We start from the raw sequence: 20,194 nt of genomic DNA on the forward strand, positions 1-20,194 counted from the left end.
CCATGCTGTTTAAAAAAAAAAGGGCAGAAGTCAAAACTTAGCACAAGCACCCCTGCAAGAAATCCTGTGAAGCAAGCCATGTTAAGACAAAAGAACTTTACTTTTCCATAACAAACAAAATTACACATAGGACGGAGTACTTCTACATTTACAGTACACTTCCTAACTTTTCCTTACAGCAAAGAATTTCCCCTAAAAAGACAACTTTACTTAAAGACTTCCATCTAAAATACCAACCTATACAGATCACATTTAAAACACATTATCTCATATACCAGTGACAAAATATTGAGTTTATTTCACCTTATTCTTTCATATAAAAGGACCAACATTTAAACATGATCAAAATGGTTATGGGGGATTCAAAAAATTTTGCCATTGTCACCTTTAATCCACGAAATCCTTTTAAACCAAAACATTTCTTATGAACCATGAAAAAGATCCTTATGGGCTTAAGCGAAGTGACTGCTCTGCATTATATTCTGCCAGTGGCATTCTTCAATGCACACCATGAAACAACCAAATCACTGTGAGACGATGGTGTAAAAAAGATCACAGGTGACAGTAGCCACAAGGACCTACAGATAAATGCACTCTTTAATTTCCCTTAAGCTTCAGTCACATGGAGAACATGCAGCCTGCATCAGCTATGCATGTATGCTCAATATAGAAAAATTTCACATCTTTTTTATTGTTTTAAGGGGAAAAAAAAAACCTATTCATCTACAACAGCCTTCTCAGAATTCATTCATAATTCTACATTCATGAACTTCTACACAGAAATTATTTTAAATTTAAAAGCTTGAGGGTCATTTATTTCTTAGCACTCCATAACGCATTTCATGTTCGATCGAGCACGTTACGAGTTGATTCCTTTGAAGTGTTCTTCAGAGTTCTGGAAGCTCTTTCACATTTTTTACTAGGGAAATAAGCTTAGCTCTTTGACGATACCAAATAAATCTTTTGTCATTGTGTTCTGGCATGACCCATCTTTAAAAATAACTACCCGAATTATAATCCAGACTAAAGTAGCACTATATTTTTAAGGAAACCACAGCCTTACAGAAGATATATCATCACCATTACAATTACTGATGTTCAGCATAAAAAGAACCCATGAGAGCCATACCTCTATAGGAAAAGTGTCAGTGCTCAAAGAGGAAATTCCAATATAAATAAACAAACTGAACATAACATCCACTTACAGGATTAAAGGCAGTAACCCAGTCAACAACTAGAAATTTGTTCAGAAAAAAAATACAGAATTCAGTGTTTAAACAGAATGAGTGCAGTAAGTTCTCAGAACCACATAGCAGTTTAGAGTACCAACACGGACTCCACTCTTCTCCCCAAAGGTCAGCATGTGGAAAAGACCAACTTTTTGCAAATGTGCCACTGATCATTCTTTAGAGATATTTTTAAGAGAGACCTGCTTCTTCCTTCTTTGGCAACAAACGGTCAACTGAGTCAATGACTGCCAGATAAAACATAGCTTTTATTGTAAAAGCGCCCTCCAGATCAACAGGACGCGCACTCTTGGATGAGTACACATGCATATTAAAACGGAGGTACCAGACACCTAAGGAGTTTTGACCCATGCAGCTGTGAGATGCAGATCTCTGCCCTTCAACTCCAGTCCTCTTAAGAGGAACTGTCCTCCATCAAGCAGAGATCAGCTACTTCTACCTACCAAATGAAGTACCAGTCCATGAAAATTTACTTTGCTTATACATGAATTTTAAATAGATGTAAAGCCATAAGAATTATAGCTCATGATTAAAAAAATAAAAACTATGTATCTAGCACATAAGCTTTCCTATTTTCTTTCACTGTCAACTGGCAATGATCCAGCCTGACCAGCAGGTAAAAACACTAACTAGTAGGGTTATCTGCAAACAAAAGAACGCCAAAGAACTAGTAGATCATTTTTTCTAGGAATGACTAGTAATTCTGGTCACCCAAACAGCAAAGATAGCGCTCATTTTTCTGAAAAACAAGTCCTTTTATAGTCTGTTTCTTGCTGGGCACCCAAAAACATGAAGCCCTTTGGAAGATATTGACCTTAATGTTTTCTGAATAATCAAGTGAACTAGAGAAAAAGCCATTATTCAGAATATATATAAAAGGCACAATCATGAAATAATTTTAAAAAGGACATTATCAAGTAAATACACTTCAAATTCCATTTTAGTATTTTACTAGAGTGCCTTCCGAACAGACTGGATTGGAAAAAAAAAAATCAGTTACCACATATTTTTAAGCCACTGTTTTGTCAAAATCCTACAATACTTTTTTCTACTGTAGGACAGAAAAGACAAGAAATAACAGAGTTAGGCTTTTAGTCTGAGAACTGCACTGACACCATTGATGTCGGGTTATTTTTAACAGTACAATTACAAATGCTGGAAACCATGTTTCATGTCCACATGCGGTAATATGAATGTGATACATACATGTCGCCTTGAAAACTACACATTAAACAGCAGTTTTCAAGCCATGGAGTGTAAAGATGACAGAAACAGTTTTATTTTGAAAGGAGATGAAGGTGGAGTTAGAAAGCAGGAAGGGTAGTACTTGATAGTGTCCTTTCAGAAGGTGGCATTCAATGGCCTCGTTATTGCTGTATATTTGCTAGTATTCAGCTTCTTACCAGATATATTTACAGCATGTCAGCCTGAACATTCCCAGAGCACAGCTCTAAATTTTACTCTAGAGATACAAACATAGAACAGTTAAAACATATGTAGTCCTGTTTTAGAAACTGAACTTTGAAAGTTTAGGACTTCTATTGTGCTTCTTTGGCTAAGTCCTATTTAAATACCAATAACACTTAAAATTCTATAACTCTGCCACTATTTAACAGCTAACAGAAATCTTTGGTGTGTTTAGGTTAAGAATCCATTAGGGTACAAGCTTCAAAATATGAACATTCAGGCAGCTCTGGCCCCTCTCCTGCAAACTGCTCAACACTGAAGTAGATGGGGATTAACAGAATCTAACACCAAAGTATTTGAATAGGATTTAAAATGATCCGTGCCACTTAAGAGTTTATAGAACTGCAATGATAAAAGAACTTTTTACCACAGATCATATGTCCTCAGGTCATTGGATAAATTTAACAGTTACAATAATGCACATATGTCCAGTTTCCCATTTTAAAGTTTAAGATAATAATTTAAGAACAGGGAAAACTGGGGAAAATTTTGCCTTAATATGTAATTCTTGTGAGGAATAATGAAGATTATAAAATTACTTCAGATACTTTCTTTGGCATAATATTGACCAAACAAACACAGAATAATTATTTTTCAAGTAGGCTTAAAATTGAAAGCTTGATAAGGTTAAATTATACTACATTTCATGGTGAATTACATTAGACTTGTAGTTCAAAATGGTTCTTTTTGGAAAAAACCCTTACGTCTAGTAAAGAAAAAGCTAAAAACAATTAAAGACATAAAATACTCTCAAGAGTTTGACTTTGTTTTATAAACACAGTACAAGAAAGTGAGAAATGAAACAATTTCATTAGCAACACACAAGAGATTTATAATTACTGATTACTTCTTTTTTTAAATAGAAGTTGAGTACGTTCTGGAAATAATAGTCTTTAAATTTCTCCTCTACCACAGATAACCTGAAAATGTTAATGTGGGACCCTGCTATAATTTATGCTCTAACAAGGATAAACCATGCCAATCCTTTATGACTGTTCATAGATTAAAATGACCTTGCAAATACTCCCAGTTCTTACAAAGTTAGAGTGTGGGGCACACTTTAGAAAACAAACAAGATTGAAAAAGCAAGAAAAAAATGCATATTAAAATTATATAGGACTAACTGTAGAAAATTAGACAATACCGTTGTCTAGATCTTTCCACATAATTCAGTATTAGAGATCAAGGAAGAATTAAGAGGCCAAATTTAGGCAGCGTAATTATACTCAGGGGAATCACCAAACACCCTGTTTAGTATCTTCATAAAATATCTGAATCACTTTTCAGAAGAATCTAGTTCCCGTGTCCACTGGCTAGGCTCCAGAGTCCAGCAGACTTTAAAACCCTCCAAAAATGCCTGAGGGTTCAAGTAAAATTATATTTTGATTTCTATGTGAAACATAATTCAAAGTTTATATCCCTGCCTGCCCTTACAACTTTTAATGAATTTGATATAGTCCTTATTCTTCCAGAATGCTTTCTGTTACAGTTAAAACATTAATTCAAAGTGAGATGCAGAAAGGCAAACAATTTTTTTTAAATTAATAGCCAGATATGTAATTACATTTTTCAGCCACTACCCTTAAAAGATATTTCGGAGTATAATTTTTAAAAGACCATCTATAAGATTTTTAAAAACTCTTAAAATCACAAGAAACACTCTTTCAGTATGCATCAAAATGTGCCTAAATGTTCAAATATTATGTAAACAAACCTGTTTTTCCAAAACTATGCAGAAGACTCATGAGTCCAAATAAAATATAAAATATAAATCTTAATTGCCATATCAGCCTTCTGTTGGCTAATGGCTTAGCAAGTTAGGTGGAATGTTATGGTCTGATCATGAATGTTCATTGTTTGAAATATTCTGTACAGTAGGAGCTGTGTCTAGCCCCAGTAAAGTTCCAAGATATGACTGGTCTCTAGGGTCCAACATTTGCTCAGGTCTTACAGGATGAACAATATTTGCAGGTTGTGGAGTAAGAGTATATTTCTCTAGAAATGATAGATCTGTTGCTCGTTGATAATCTGTCTGCTCAGGTTGTGGAGGAAGAATGCCATGTGACTGAGTAGTATGCTGTACTAGATCAGCTTGCGGATCAGACATCTGAACTGGTACCAGAGTCACAGGCACACATACTTCTGTAGATACATTCTGTAGCAAAGTTTTGGCTTCTGATTGATATGCTTTGGACTGTTCCACATACTGTTTAGCCTCAGTTTGGTAAACTTTGTCATCAGAGGTGTACTGCACTGGTAAGGAGACTAGCTTTTCCTCTGAAGAAGATGTCAATGCCTCTTCTGCAGCCTTTGATCCATGAACATGATCAATATGATACTTCAGCTTGTCTTTTCGTTTAAATGTTGCATTACAGTGTTGGCAATTAAAAGGTCGGGCATCTGAATGAATAACCATGTGTTTTGTTAATGTCTTCTTAATTCTGAAAGACTGATTACAGATTTGACATTTGTAGGGTTTCTCACCTGTAAAGACAGAGAAGAATTAGTTATTCTGAGTAACACCATGTCACACATAAATATGCAAATACATACACAGATTATGGCATAGAGACCTAGTATAAAACAATTTTACTGAAAACAAAGAGCATAGCATCAATGCAGAGTTTAGCATCAGAGCAAGCAGAGTTTAGCATCAATTCTGGAATGAAGGCAGCCATTAGAAGTTTGTTTAGAAGTTATATTAGCATACCCTTCTCCTTACATACAATTCTCTCAATACTTGTGTGTACCTGACAGAAGTCCCAAAGACAATCAGAATATAAACCAAATAAAAAAAGAACAGTCTTTAAACTGTTATGATACTGGTATTAAATGAGCTCAATTTGTAGTTCTATACATTTCGAAAGGACAATGATTTCCCTAAACATAAGGCAGGAAAACCAAAGTCAAACATATAAGGACATAAACCTTTCCAAAGGGATTTCAAATCCTTGTTTAGATTACCACTTGAAAAGTAGTATTCTCTGGACCACAAAAATGATTAGATCTGGGTAGTAACTTTGGCAAGAACATACACCAGTAAACTAAAGGAAGAGGTGTAGAGAGCTTACCAAAAACCTGTGTTGAGGATTATCAATATTTCAACTGATACATTCAGAAGGCAGTATTCAGGAATGACCAACATATGAAAAAGAATAAAAAGTCTTGCTGCTTCCTGCTATTCTTGCCTTGAATGCTCAACAACCATAATGAATTAAATAATTCCATCAATGTTGATGCATAAAAATACATTCCTACATGTTTTGTGGTTTTGTTGGGGTTTATTTTATTTTTACCTGAATGTGTCCTAAAATGCATTTCCAAACTTGATTTCCCTTTAAAAACTTTCTTACAGACTTCACACTGGTGAAATGTTGCTTTATATCTTTAAAGAAAAAAAGACATTTCATGTTAGATACTTTTTTTTTAAACCAACTAATCATAAAGCTATGTGCACAGTGCTTTCTGAAATCTTTAACTGCAAAATAGCTGAATATCAAAATTTCCAAATTTCGTCACTTATGTTCATGTTTCCTGGCATCTGCATACCAATAAGGTTAATTAAGATTCTTTTTGATAGTCACATCTTATTCTCTGCTGAGATTGACGCTAGTATTCAAAGAGCAAAAGCCACTAAAACTTCTTTTCTGGCCCCAAAAATATCCTTAAGTAACAGTTTTTTGCCAACATCCACAAAAGGCTTTCACTTCGACAGAATTATGCCATAAATAAAGCACTAGGAATGGTTTAGGCTACTGGCTACCAAGAAAAAATAAAGAGAATAAGCAGATAATGTACTATATTTTCAACACAGATATGTCTATAAAGGCTTCTACACAATTCTAATGAGTACAAGCAGTTAAAACGCACCATTTGAAAAACAACTAGGTCTCAGTTTATTTCGAAATCTCCGTAAGGCTTATTTTTGGAGCTCAAGAATTTAAAAACCCTATTGCATTTTCAATTTATAGACATAATTTAGGTTTCAAAGTTTTTACCTACTTTCAGAGCCACTAATCTGCTACCAGCTTCTAAAATACCTAAGCATGGGATAGTTCTCACAGTGCTTACACGATGTCTAGTAATTCAGTCTTAACTAGTCTGCAATGACAATATTACAGCAAACCATCAATTTAGAACAACATTGAGACAGCTAATCAACAGATTAAAATTTGATCCTTTTTATGGTTTTATTTACTTAATTATGCTACAAAGAAAACATCTTGCATCTTGTTTAAATTGTGAAGGCAATTTTCTGATATCCATTTCAAACCCTAACAATGATATCTCTATCAAGGTAACGGGCATGACAAACACACAGACTACTAGAATTCTGCACGAACATGCAAGTCCCAACAAAATCAGTTACAGTACAGAAGTATTTACTGAAGTATTATAACAGCAGTTATAAAAAACCCACACTTACTTCTGCCAAACTTTTTCTCCTAGATGAACACTTTTATAATGAACAGTAAGGTGATCTCTACGGCCAAAACATTTTCCACATTCCTCACACTGATGTGCTTTTTCACCTACAAGGGCAAAATTCAATACATTTTGGTTAAATCTTCTGGAACTTATTAAATGTTTAAGAGCTGTAATTGTAAGACATACAGTAGATCCATGTTCACAAAGTCCGCCAATCAAGCACTTCCATACCTTACTCAGAGAGGGATTCTGTTATCAAAGAAGAAATCCAGGAAGTAGGTTGTTTCTATCAGAGTAAGGATTTTTACCACTTGTTATATATTACTGTTACTGATCATTTGTCATTTCTACAAAGAAATTTATGTTCGTGAGTTAAGGGACACTTCCCAAACACCCACTGCGTGAGATGTACAAGTGACTGACTAGGAATCTGCTCTCTTCATTATGACCCCAAATGTGTTATGTTCAATAATTCAGGGGCTTTAAAAGATAAGCTTATTCTCAGCTACTAATTTTTAGAACTTAAAATTACATCACAGTATTTATCTTTTTAATTATCCTGATTTACATAGTTACCTTTTTCTTTTATGCTGCTGTTTAAAAGTATCTTGATTCTTTTTAGTCATCTTGAGATCTTCCACAAAGTGGCAGAATATTTCTTCTCATGTAAGTAGGAGGAGTGTGGACAGTCAAAGAATGTAACTTTCTAGAGGGGGGGAAAGCAAATAGAGTAGAAAAGAGGATTTTTTTTTTTTTACTTGAGTTTTCAAAGATTTCTTTATTTTATAGCAGACATTATGATTTCAAACACCAAAAAAGAAGCTGTCCTTCAAAATAAAGGCTCAGGAAGTTTAGACTCTGATCACTTTCATATTTTCATGCTGCCTAGAAAGTATTTTGCCTCCTAGAAGGCCACATTCCCTTTGGATCCTGTTCTGAAAAAGGAAAAGTCCCTAGTGAATCTTCGCTCCTCCTATACATTTGATAAACTTTCTGCTCTCAGTGCAACAGAAAGATTTTTTTTCTTCCTCCTGATCATCCCATCTGGCTGTTCTCAGGGTTGACTTCCACCACCTTCCTTCCTTCCCTCTTCCCCATAACAGAGACTTCAGAAACGCCTCTTTGATGTTCTTATGTTAAAGTGATCAGTGTACAAACTTTGACAGAGACTGCGACAGCTTCTTCTGTGTTGTGGTAATAATGTTTCACACAATTGCTATTAAAAAAAAGAAATCTAAACTCATTAAAAAATCCTCCTTTTTCACTTTTGCTTTTTTTATTATTATTTTTAAAGCAATTCACTGTTACATGTTTTTGACTGTCCCTCGGCTTTCTATGTTAACATGGAGGAAACACTTGGTTTTTAAACCTTGAAAACATGTAAGGCTTACCCTACTTTAGTAGACCTTAACAATAGTGAGAGGAACTTTTATCAGGCCTAAAACATTGCATGTACTGAAAAAAAGTCCATAATTAATTTTTTATTTGATCTTATTTCAAAATAGTAATTTCAAAGCCAATTTTCAAAGAAAATGCCTACCTGAGTGTATTTTTTTGTGTTTTGTCAGATGGTCATGCCGAATAAATGTTTTCCCACATTCTTCACATTCGTATCTCTTGTCATCATGGTGGACTCTCAGATGAAGTCTGTATATGTATAGTCATAAATATAACCATAAAATGCAATCTTGTTAACATAATCTGTACTGCTAACTCAATGCAAAATACCAGAAAACACAGTCTTTAATGCTTCACACAAATATCAGGAAATAACTTTCAGTTGAGGTATGCTTAAACTGCTCTTAGAAAGCAAGAGAGAACAGAACTAAACTCTCATATGTGATATTAATTTAGCAGGATATTTTAGTCCTCCGCTTATTTTCTCTTTGAATAACAAAGATGCAAAAGTTTCAGATGTGCAAGAAAGTCAACTTTGATACAAGATTTGTATGGGATTCTGTCTGTGTTTAAACCACTAACGTCTTGTATTAAAAATTAAATTACTTCTCACAGGTTATTAATATATTTTCAATATATAAGCATGTTTAAAGCATTTACTAATGCTCTCAGAGTTGGAATAAATCAAAACCCATACATTACGAAGAATTATGTTAATAACGTGAATGCATATATATCACCAAATAAGCGAGACAGTTTAGCAGCTTATTTTACCTGTAAGAGCTTCCATGACGAAAACTCTGCCCACAAATACTGCAAAGATGAGGTTTCTCTCCACTGTGAATTCTCAGATGTTCTTTCAAAGTTGTTCTGTTTAACAAAGGCAGAAAAATTAATTTTAAGCAATGTCACTGCCACTTTAAAGTGAAACAGACTATGAATTTCTCAATTTATTTAACTCTGATGGATCACAATATATCCAAGCAACTGCATCAATTTATTCACATACACACACATATACATACATTCAAAGGTAGTATGGCAACCTATCTACTATTTACTGAATTGGCTGGGTCTAGAAACAATATAAGCAAAGAAACAAAACATTGTCCCAACATACATTTGGACAACATACATTAAACAAAACATCAATTTCAACACTATTTTCTAAGTACTAATTTTCTATGTAATAATTTCCTTGTTACTATATGTATAAAGCTAGAGCTTTCAAGTCAGACTTGAAGGAAATCTAGATCATGGCTGTTAATTTAACTTAACTCAGCACAGAGCTTATTTAAATACATATACATTTATATACACATACATACATATACATATGCAAGTCTACTTTTACTATTGCCTTTCCAATGTAAAAAAAAAAAAAAAAAAGTGCATGCAGGTGAAAATTCCTCTCAAGCAAAGGAATCAGACAATAAAATTTACTGTATGCACAGCTGGTAAGTGTGTGAACTAAATAAAAGAGAAAATTCTTTGATCTCCTTCCCGTACTTATTATAAATATTATTTTTCAAAGATATTTTTATGTTTTACACAAAAAAAATTATCTTTTCCAATGAGAGCAACAACATCTAAATATTCAACTGCCTTACATAACATAAATGAAACCTGAATGGTGTAAACATATTGACTTTTTTAAGCAGAAATTCTTCGTGCAGTTCAAAGTGAGCTTTATAGAGTTGAAAGACTATCTGTGCTTTATAGCTTGTTTGTTTACTATTTTGTTATTGTGTTAGTGCATTTTCTTTTAACACATGCATACCCTATTGACCAAACTACTAGAAAATACACACCACCAACAAAACCCATTAAGGACAAATCTTCCTCTTACAGTACGTCCAGGGGTCTTTGCCAGTCATTGGAAAAAAAAATAAAAATCAAGAAAATATATTGCAGTACACACTCAGATCTTTTCATATTCCCCAAAGAGAACACAACTAGAATCTTAGTCACAGTTACTGAGATGAAGCTGTATTCTGTCAAAATAAAAAAAATTATAAGCCTTATTGTTTCAGAACCTAAACATAAATCACCATTTGGAAAACTTAAAAGATCTTCTTTATAGACCAGTGCAAGGCGTCTGCACTGAAGCCATGTTAACAACTGTTTAAAATTCACGTTTTTTTTCCTCATGTGTAGGATAGAAATGGGGCGCATCTTATTTCTACAGCTTTTCTATGCTCTTTTTCTATATACTAGAATTTATGAGCCAACTTTTAGAGCTTCCACTTTTCAAAGTGCTAAATTAACATTTTTTTTTCCCTCCATTTAGAGAAGCAGCAGCACAGGTTGTATAGTATTATTCCCTCTTCCATGAAACCGTGTTTGTAGAAGTCCAATTTCTTCTTAGTCATTCTCACCAGTGTTCCTCATCCGCCTGTCCTCATCAGTACATTTACCAAAATATCTATGGCAGAAAACTTTCCCACAAATGCAAGATGTTCTTGCACAACACAGGAACTCTAAGTGAAATGAATTAGAGGTAAGACTTTCTTAATATAGTTCTGCCTCATGACTAATTACTTACAGTTGTCACCCTTAATTTTAGAGGTCATCAGAAAAACCACATGCTACCTGTGGCTCTGACACTACCTTTCAATATACTAACCCTCTGAAATAGTCTCATTTATGTTAAAAACTCAAAGCTAAAATATATTCAGAATCAAACAAAGCACACTAAGTATTTCTCTGTTCTGCTGAAGTTCAAGTGGTCATGCAACTCCTTACCGTTCCCTAACGGATTTTCCACAGATGAAACATGTCCATTTTCTCTTTCCTCCATGAGTACATTCTATATGGCGTTTCAGATTTCCTGTATCATTAAATTGGCGGCCACAAATATCACAAGGAAAAGGCCCTACAAGGAGACAGACACACACAGTATCATTAACTGTCAGTTAAACCAAACAAGATGCACAACTGGTTACTTGTGAAAACCCCGATCAATTTAAAAAGCAAAAGTTTTGTCTAACAAATGATTACTGTTTGCTACAGTCAGCATACCTTAATTAGACTTTGTGCACTTTCTGCTTGGTAAGTTATTTCTAATACCTGGTATTTTGGCAAGTTTCATGATTGCAAAGAAAAAATTTAGAATTAATAGTCAAAATAATTAAGTCCACTTAGACTGTTTGAAAAAACAAATTCCCATTATATCACCAATCTAGCTCCTACCCAGCAGAAATAATTAGTAGTAATAAAGAAGTCTTTGGAATACTTCAGGAGGAAAGAAAAAGGCCTTTGGAAAACTTCAGAAGAATCTGACTCTGTAGTTGAGAACCAATTTCATGCAAAAAAGTTTTAAAACAAAACTAACCTTAATTCTTCTTCCCCTCCCCCAATTTTGCTTTTATTTAGGTACAATACAATGCCTCAAAAAGACAGAAAAGTAAAAAACCAACCACCAAAAAAAATAACAACTCCCCCACAAAACTGAAAAAGAGAGAACTGGAAAAGGAGGTGGGGTGGAAACCAGACTGGTAAGGACATAAAATGGTGGAGGAAGGTTTTACTTTAAATCTATTGTTTACATGTCAGAAGGAGGTTTCTATACCGAGATGGAATTTTTCTTGATGTTTCAGTCTTGCAAATCGTGATTTAAAGTGCTCTTCACAGTAGGTACACTTAAAGGGTTTATCCTGAGAGTGAAGGATCATATGCTCTTCTAAATGAGGTCTTCGAGTGAAAGATTTCTTACAAATCTAAAATGATAATACACTTTGTCAAAGATACATCAGTTATAACCAGACTTTTTTTCCTATTCATAAACTCTAACAGTTTAGTTCATCTTCTCTCTGCAGCAATGTAAGATTAAACATGTATTCTTCAAAAGCATACTCTATCCCAACTTGTAAAACCTTGCAGTCAACATCAAAAAAATCTGTGTTCTACATAAACCCTAGTGGATTGCACTATATAAATTAGGATGACGATCCATGGCAGCCTAAATCATACTGGCAACTCCTGCATACAGTTACATGTTCCACCCCTGCTTCTTTCTACTGACTCCAGCCCTTACCAGACTCTTTTCCTAGGGTGTTTCAACACGGTAACTCAGCAGAAAATAACCCAACGGAAAAAAAGCAAATAGTTTTGGCTTGGTTTTGGATGTTGAAAACAGCTCAGTTGGACTGTGGTAAAAGCTTTTGTAGTATAAGCTACTGTAGGACTAGAGTCATACCTGTTCCTTTATTTCCTCTGGGAAATTCTCTGACAGCTTGTATTAAAGAGAAAATGCCAATACCAACAAAGAAATAGAACTCAAAATATATTTTAGAGATACATAACTTTTGCAATGTTAAAATTATGTGAGCTTTTTAGTACTGTTTTCAGATTAATCAAAACCCAAATGTACAAGAATTATAAGTAGTCATTAAAGTAAGCATGCAGTTCAATTACAGAATTGAAGCCACAGCTCAAATTTAGGCATTTAACCTAGGTATTAAATTTAACATCAAGATCCCATGCTTTAACATAAATCAACACGGTGCTCACTGATTTCACTGGGAAACTGTTGCCATTGTTCATAATAGCTGAATGTAGTACTACCTAACTCCCATACATTAAATCATGCAATCAGTTTCTCAGGGCACACCTGAATAACACTCTTTCAGCCTCAGAAAATCAGAAGCAACAGCTTTATTTGTTTAAAAACTCATTAATGTTAAATAAAAAATTCTACCCCCTGCTTTCAACTCAAGTCTATTTTCAATGCACACGAACAGTACAAGAGCAGCGTCTCACTTTTTAAAAATTTCTACTTAACATAAACTTAAAATTTTCAACCAAAAAAAAAAACCCCAAACCACCAAGTGGAGTTTACCAAATCATTCATCTGGTAAGAGTACTTTCGAGAAATGAACATGAACAATGTTGCAAAATTGATTCCCACTATTAAAATGTTTCTTACCTAGGAACAAACAGAACCTGTAACATGTTCACACAATATAACTTCATCTGGAAGATAACATCCTTTGGTCAACCATGTAATACCTCCAACCACGGTACCATCACCAGCGGAATGAACACTACAAATTCCTACAGTTGGTATCTCCCAACCTCCTACTATATGTTTGTAAGTGAAAGTTCACAAACAAAGCAAGATTATTAATTATGTTATGGCACCTAATATTAGAGACGTACAGGGGCATATAGCAGTTTGCATAAACAAAACGGCTGCCCTGAAAAAGGTAAACCGATTCCCTTAAAAAAACAACAACAACAAAACCCAACATTTGAAACCTTAAAACATTATTTGGCAGCAGACAGATAGAGAATGGAAGTTCTACAAACTTCTTTTTACTGTAGATGTAGTTTCACACGTATACCTCTCCTGAGGAAAATCAAGGAAAGGACCCTCTGATTTTACAACCAGAGATAAATTTAGTACAAATTTACAACTCTGTTGATGGGCATATGCAGCTAAATGAGAAACTGTTTCATATTTAACATATATTTTCCTCACTATTGAGCGAGCCTTCCAAAAAAGCGTACTTTATGGTCAGTGTTTGATGTGTATAATTAATGGCAGAGAAAATACTCTGTTTTTAAAGTATTCATAACACTGTGCTGGTTTTGGCTGGGATAGAGTTAGTTTTCTTCATAGCAGCTAGTATGGGGCTATGTTTTGGATTTGTGCTGGAAACAGTGTTGATAACACAGGGATGTTTTAGTTACTGCTGAGCAGTGCTCACACAGAGTCAAGGCCATTTCTGCTTCTCACCCCACCCCACCAGCGAGCAGGCTGGGGGTGCACAAGAAGCTGGGAGGGGACACAGCTGGGACAGCTGACCCCAACTGACCAAAGGGATATTCCATGCCATATGATGTCATGCTCAGCATATAAAGCTGGGGAAGAAGAAGGAAGGGGGGGATGTTTGGAGCGATGGTGTTTGTCTTCCCAAGTAACCGTTATGCGTGATGGAGCCCTGCTTTCCTGGAGATGGCTGAACACCTGCCTGCCGATGGGAAATAGTGAATGAATTCCTTGTTTTGCTTTGCTTGCATTTGCTTTCCCTATTAAACTGTCTCTATCTCAACGCACGAGTTTTCTCACTTTTACTCTTCTGATTCTCTCCCCCATTCCTCTGGGGGGGAGTGAGCGAGCAGCTGTGTGGTGCTTAGTTGCCAGCTGGGGTTAAACCACAACAAACACTCAAGTCTAATCATCTGCAAATTGATGTATTTTAACAATGGTAGTAACTGATCACATTAAAAAATAGTGCCTTCAGCTAGTTTAGAATTCAATTTGGTATTATCTACCTGGTCACAAGCTGTACATACAGACAAAGTTCAGTCTTTAAATCAGCACATAAAGAGGAAATTTATACCATCATTTACAAAGCTTACTGAGATTCCACAGAAACACATACCATATTTTCACTTGAGTATTCAAGTCACAAAACATAGTATCTGTATGAACAAACCAAAAGTACTGAAGTATTACTTACATCACATTTCCAACCTTCACTCTTGGTCTTCTTGATAGAAAGAAATTCCTGTACATTCTCTGGATGAAACCTAGAAGAAAGACAGAAGCTGAAAGTACTTATAACTTTCTAAGATGAAGATCACCCAAATATTAAATATCCATTTCTAAGCTTTATGTGTCATGAAAGTTGATCACCAAACCAGCAGAACAGAATATTGATAATTAAACAATTCTAAAGGCATAAGTAACTGGAAAGCAGTGTTGACTATAGACTCCTGTAGAATCTCGTATGACAATTAGTAAGAAAGAGGACAGTTTCAATTATAACGCTTTATGGATATTTACAAAGAAAGAGAAAAAACCAGTATGTAAATAATAATACCTGATAATTAGACCTGTCATAAACAAGTTATTCACCTAAAAGAACCTGCAAGGAAATGGTTTATCCATCTATTATCATCAACAGTATAGCATCAACATCTAAAACCAAAGAAGGTATTTTATTCTTCCTTCACATTAAACGCAACACAGGTAATTATTAAAACTGTTGTCTTCTGACTGACTGTGCTAGCTAATCTGAGCATTCTAAAATTTATAGTAAAAGCCTATGGTAGAACTCCCACAGAACCGCTGTTGCTATTTAGTCAGTCCCTATGCGCTCCTTCTGGCAGGTTAGTTGATACTGCTAATCCCCATGTCCTTTGAAAATATACTTATTTGCAAAAAGTTATACAAATAATGCAGAATATGCTCTGTGCATACATACATTTATCTTCGCTTTCAAACTGAAAAAAACGATTCTTCAGAAATGCAAGACAAATTTGGTCATACTTGCCTCTTCACGTGCTTCGCTAAAGTCTTTTTGCTTGCATGCAGCTTATTGCAGTAGGGACATTTGTGTTCCTTTTTATGAAAGTCAGTATCACTAGAGTGTTTCTTTCTGTGCACTGTCAGGTTGGACTTCGTTGAATAGCGCTGATGACATATATCACACTCAAAAGGCTTCTCACCCGTGTGTACACGTGTATGGCTCTCATATTTGCCTGTACAACAACAACAACAAAAATCTGTTAGCATAAACTGTAACAGGTATCACCTACAATACATACATTTGGGGTTTGTTCTGTAATCTCTCTCTCAAATGTGGTCAAGATCTAAGTACCTTCCACACACATCTGAAGATTTCTACTGGTTTACACTGAAAACTGCATGGTGATCACATATATGTTTGATTCAAGGTTCCTCCACACACTTCCATCTTAACTATTTTTAAGATAAAGAGTAAAAATAAAAGGGCTCTGTATTACTGTTAAATCTGTGTGAGGGTTACAACTCCCTCTTGTTCAACCCTACAGCATACTCAGTTCTTCACTACTGAAAGTTATACTTCTACTCTTTCATTACACTGATTGTGAAGTACCTTTCCAGAACAGGGAACAGCCTTGCAACACACTGGTATTTTTAAGGTACTTTCAAATAACAAAACAGTGAATGAATGATACAGACCCTTGCAAATTATCTATATTTGGGACCCAAGATATTACCATAAACAAAAATACTACTCTCCCATTTCTTTCACACTGGTTGTATTCTCTCTTCCGTTTGCCAGTTTTTTCTGAGGACAGAATTCGGTCCTACACCGGGGACCTACCTACTTAGTCAATAGCATGCTCTCTGCTTTGTACTAGATGATTTTTTTTTTCTCTGTAGAATATGCATCATACTTCTGGGAGTTAGATAAAGGAAAAAAAAAGACTATAGCTCATAAATTTAAAATGCAAGTCAATTGTCTACAGTAATACAAGCTTATGAAAACATACTTTATGTATCACTTGTTTTAATGCATTTTCTCGTGTATTTTTTGAGCACAAAACTAGAATTCTAAGTCATGAAAGCGCAAAGAGAAAAGGGCTTCCAATATGTGCAAACCCAAAATATACCATTACAACCCTAAATACTCACAAGCCATTTATTTCTGCACAGTAGCCTTCCAATATTAATAACAAAGCTCTCAAATTCAGAAAATTTCCTATGTTGCTTTAATTTTAAGATACGGCATTACAAGTACAGTTAAGTCCTACATTTTTAATGTTAAATAGCTTCTATGATATCATTTGTGACCTTGGAAAATTCACTTCACCTCAGCAAGCTAAGCGCATTGTGTGTGAGTAGGAATCAACATACACACCCCAGCCCCACCCCATTTTCATAAACTCCTAAAATCTCAAAATGATGGAGGATACACTGTGTCTATTATAAGAACACCAAAAAATGCCTAACACTATGAGGAATTGTTTCTTTCCTAATTCCCATGATTGAAAGGAAGTCAATACCTTACATGACCATAATTCAACATTTATTCCAGCTGAAAGAACACCAAAATTCTGGAGTTCAGTAGTAATTTACTTTTAATGGGGGAAAGGACAGGAAGGCTGGAATTTTGACTCTTCTGATATCCTGAGTAACTATACACCTAGATTTGACTGTAACATAAATGATACTAACAGAACAGATTAGGTTGATGAAATACTAGTTGGTATTAACTACAGAAAAAATTAAGCTAGAAGTCAGAGTGACTAGGTCCTAAGCAACTACACATCATGTAGAATAAAAGAATTTCAGGCTGTGTGACAATGGTGCTGTTTTACTTCAGCAATAATGACAGCTTTGTTACTTAAAATTAATTTGGCAGAAAATACAGTACAAGTTTCAGACTTCATGCAATTTATCATTTAATATCTTGCTATATTTCTCTCCTTTTTCAATGCTGCTTTTACATACCATGCTAACAACCAGAATCCAGAGCAGTGAAAGAGAAATAAATTTAGCATTTGCAGATTTTTCAAATAATGCACTCAGTTCATTTATTGAAACTGTTTAGCACCACAAACATAATAACTTAATACATTCAGAAAAATTAGCAGCATCCTGGATCAGTGAGACGATCCAGAAATTATGATCTTCACTCTCTAGCACAGAGAAAAAGTTCAGTTTATTTCCCATACAAATAGCACCACCATATGGTAAAAAGGAAAGAGATCAACCTAACTTGCTCTTACCTATTCGATCAAATTTTTTGTCACACTTGGGACACTGCAGTAGTTTTTTGCTACTGCTTTGAATGATGACTGGAGCTAAGCCTTCAGGAATATTTCCCACTGAATCAACTGCCTCAGAACCCTCTTCAGTATCATTCTGTTCTTTTTCACTTTGTTCTTCAGACTCTGAATCTTCACCTGACATTTCCTCTTCCTGTCCCTCTTCATCAGCATTGCATTCACTTTCACTGTCTTCAAATTCACTTCTATCAGATGTTTCCTTGTCAGAACTGACTTTTTCCAAATTGCTGTCAGATGCATCACCACTTTCATTGTCACTGTTATCAAATTTAGCTGGACATTTACGGTTTCTTGTAGAACGTCTAGTGGAAAAGTCGGCCTTCTCAACCATTTTTAACCCATGTTTTCTTTCCAGTGAAAGGGATCTGTGGGCTTTAGCCAAATGATTTTCTAAGGACTTCTTGTAACAGAAACTTCGACCACAAAAAGTGCACTGATGACTATTTAATAGTTTACCTGTCAGTTCATTGAGTGTTTCTACTGATGTAGGTGCATCAGTTACCACATCAGTCTGTACGTTAGAAACACTTTCATTATTTAGTAACTTCACTGCATCTATGATATCTAAAAATTTTGCTGCTTCCAGCACTAATGGAATTTCATTTTTATATACAAAAAACTCAGAGGTGTAGAGAAACTCAAGCAAATGCTGAAAGACAGAATGAGTTACGTGATCTAATGTGACGACATCAGTGCTTGGATTTTTGCTCAAACAGGCATGAAAATAACTACTCCCAACAGCCACTACAACTTTGTGAGCACTAAATTCTTTTCCTTCTACAATTATGAGTAAATCGCAAAACGATGGATGCTTCTGTCTATCGTCATTTAAGTATTTAAGTAGATTTTTGTTATACTGCAATGAGCTTAGGAGCTTTCTTTGTTCTGATGACGGTGAAAGTTCTTGGGAAGATTCAAGCTGATCTGCAGGAACTATTTCTGCAGACTTTGGTACAATTTCTTGTGCACAGTCTACTACAAGAATCTGTTCTGCAGTATCTTTCTCATGGCCAAGATGAACCTTTTCATTTAGATTTGCAGCGAGCCGTCTCCTTTTCTTCATTGCAGAAGTGCAACTTCAAAATCAGGAGCTTCATAGGTGATTGGCAAAAAATTCTCGTGAAGACTTGGTTCTGCTCCAGACCTTGAGAAAATACGTAACAGTAATATCATAATCTGCAAAAGAATTATGATAAAAATTACTCTTAGTACTTAACCATAATTTCCTTTTTTATGAATGCTTTCTTTATTTCTCTCTTAGTTTTACCGGCCCTGCATACTAACCTTTTATTAAATTACTAAAATCTCACACTTCCCATTCCAGACCACGGCATAACGCTAGTCGGAGAAAGTGCACCGACATCGCCTATTATTAGATCTAAAGAGACAGCTGAGGGTGGTTTTGTTCGTCTCCTAGAGGCATATAGCCTGTGAAATACTCTGGGATGGGCGTACACAGTTGTTATTTTTATTACTACACCGAAGGGCACTCGCTTTCCGTTTAACCCCAACACGGCAAGCCAACCCTTCTGCTTTTCCTGCCGGGCGCCCGTCCCCTCGGGCCAGCCCAGAGACCCGCCCGGCGCCTGACAGGGCGGCAGGGCTGCCCAGGCCGCTCGGCGCGGCCCTCCGCCCGCGCCTGTCACCGCCAAGTGTCAAGTCCGCGGCCGGGCTCCCGCCTCCTTCGGCTCGGTCCGGTCCGGTCCGGTCCGGCCCGCGGACGGTGCCTTTGTCCCTGCGCCAGCAGGTCCGCCGCGGAGCCGAGGGCCGGCCCGAGAAGTGCCCTGCGACATCGAGCTCGGGGGCAAAGAGGGCGCCCCGGACCCGCCTCCCTCATCAGGGCGCCGCGAGGGCCCCCCCGCCGCTGCCGAGCGGGACATAAAATGGCCGCACCCCCCCCCCCCCAGCCCCGGGCCGGGCCGTCACCCTCCCCACACGCTGCCCCGGCGGGGCGGCCTCACGCACCTGCGCGGCGCTGGGCGGTCCCCGGGGCCCGCTCGGCCGCTAAACGCCGCTGCACTCCGCACCCGCACCCGCTTCCGCCGCTTCCGGGTCCCAGCGCCGCGCGCAGCCTCGCTCTGTGCGCC

At 36.3% G+C, this 20,194-nt stretch overlaps 1 protein-coding gene across 4 annotated transcripts; it reads right to left on the reverse strand.

Moving 5' to 3' along the window:
* Positions 1-81: 81 nt before the first annotated feature.
* On the reverse strand, positions 82-20,194 carry ZBTB41 (zinc finger and BTB domain containing 41). Of its 4 annotated transcripts, none has more exons than XM_075508163.1 (11): positions 20,073-20,194; positions 18,048-19,251; positions 15,824-16,031; positions 15,008-15,077; positions 12,112-12,259; positions 11,286-11,415; positions 9,315-9,410; positions 8,683-8,789; positions 7,141-7,246; positions 6,011-6,099; positions 82-5,198 (listed from the first exon to the last, which is right to left on the reverse strand). In XM_075508163.1, the coding sequence occupies exons 2-11, from the start codon at positions 19,168-19,170 to the stop codon at positions 4,555-4,557; spliced, it is 2,721 nt and encodes a 906-aa protein (XP_075364278.1). In that variant the 5' UTR covers positions 19,171-19,251; positions 20,073-20,194; the 3' UTR covers positions 82-4,554. The 4 variants fall into 4 exon arrangements, with proteins under 4 accessions (XP_075364278.1, XP_075364279.1, XP_075364275.1 ...); XM_075508164.1 differs by having other exon boundaries at positions 82-5,114; positions 18,048-19,283; XM_075508160.1 differs by having other exon boundaries at positions 18,048-19,283.

The sequence above is a fragment of the Mycteria americana genome, chromosome 7 (genome assembly GCF_035582795.1).
Source record: "Mycteria americana isolate JAX WOST 10 ecotype Jacksonville Zoo and Gardens chromosome 7, USCA_MyAme_1.0, whole genome shotgun sequence".
Lineage (NCBI taxonomy): Eukaryota > Metazoa > Chordata > Aves > Ciconiiformes > Ciconiidae > Mycteria > Mycteria americana.

Bases quoted from the DNA above. Each gene is read 5' to 3' on its own strand.
- ZBTB41 (XM_075508163.1), bottom strand. From the start codon at position 19,170: ATGAAGAAAAGGAGACGGCTCGCTGCAAATCTAAATGAAAAGGTTCAT. The intron at 12,260-15,007 runs GTAAGTAATACT...TTATCATTTTAG, and splicing joins GTGAAGGTTGGAAATGTGAT to ATTTGTAAGAAATCTTTCAC. The intron at 11,416-12,111 runs GTATAGAAACCT...GTCTCCTTGTAG, and splicing joins TCAAGAAAAATTCCATCTCG to GGCCTTTTCCTTGTGATATT.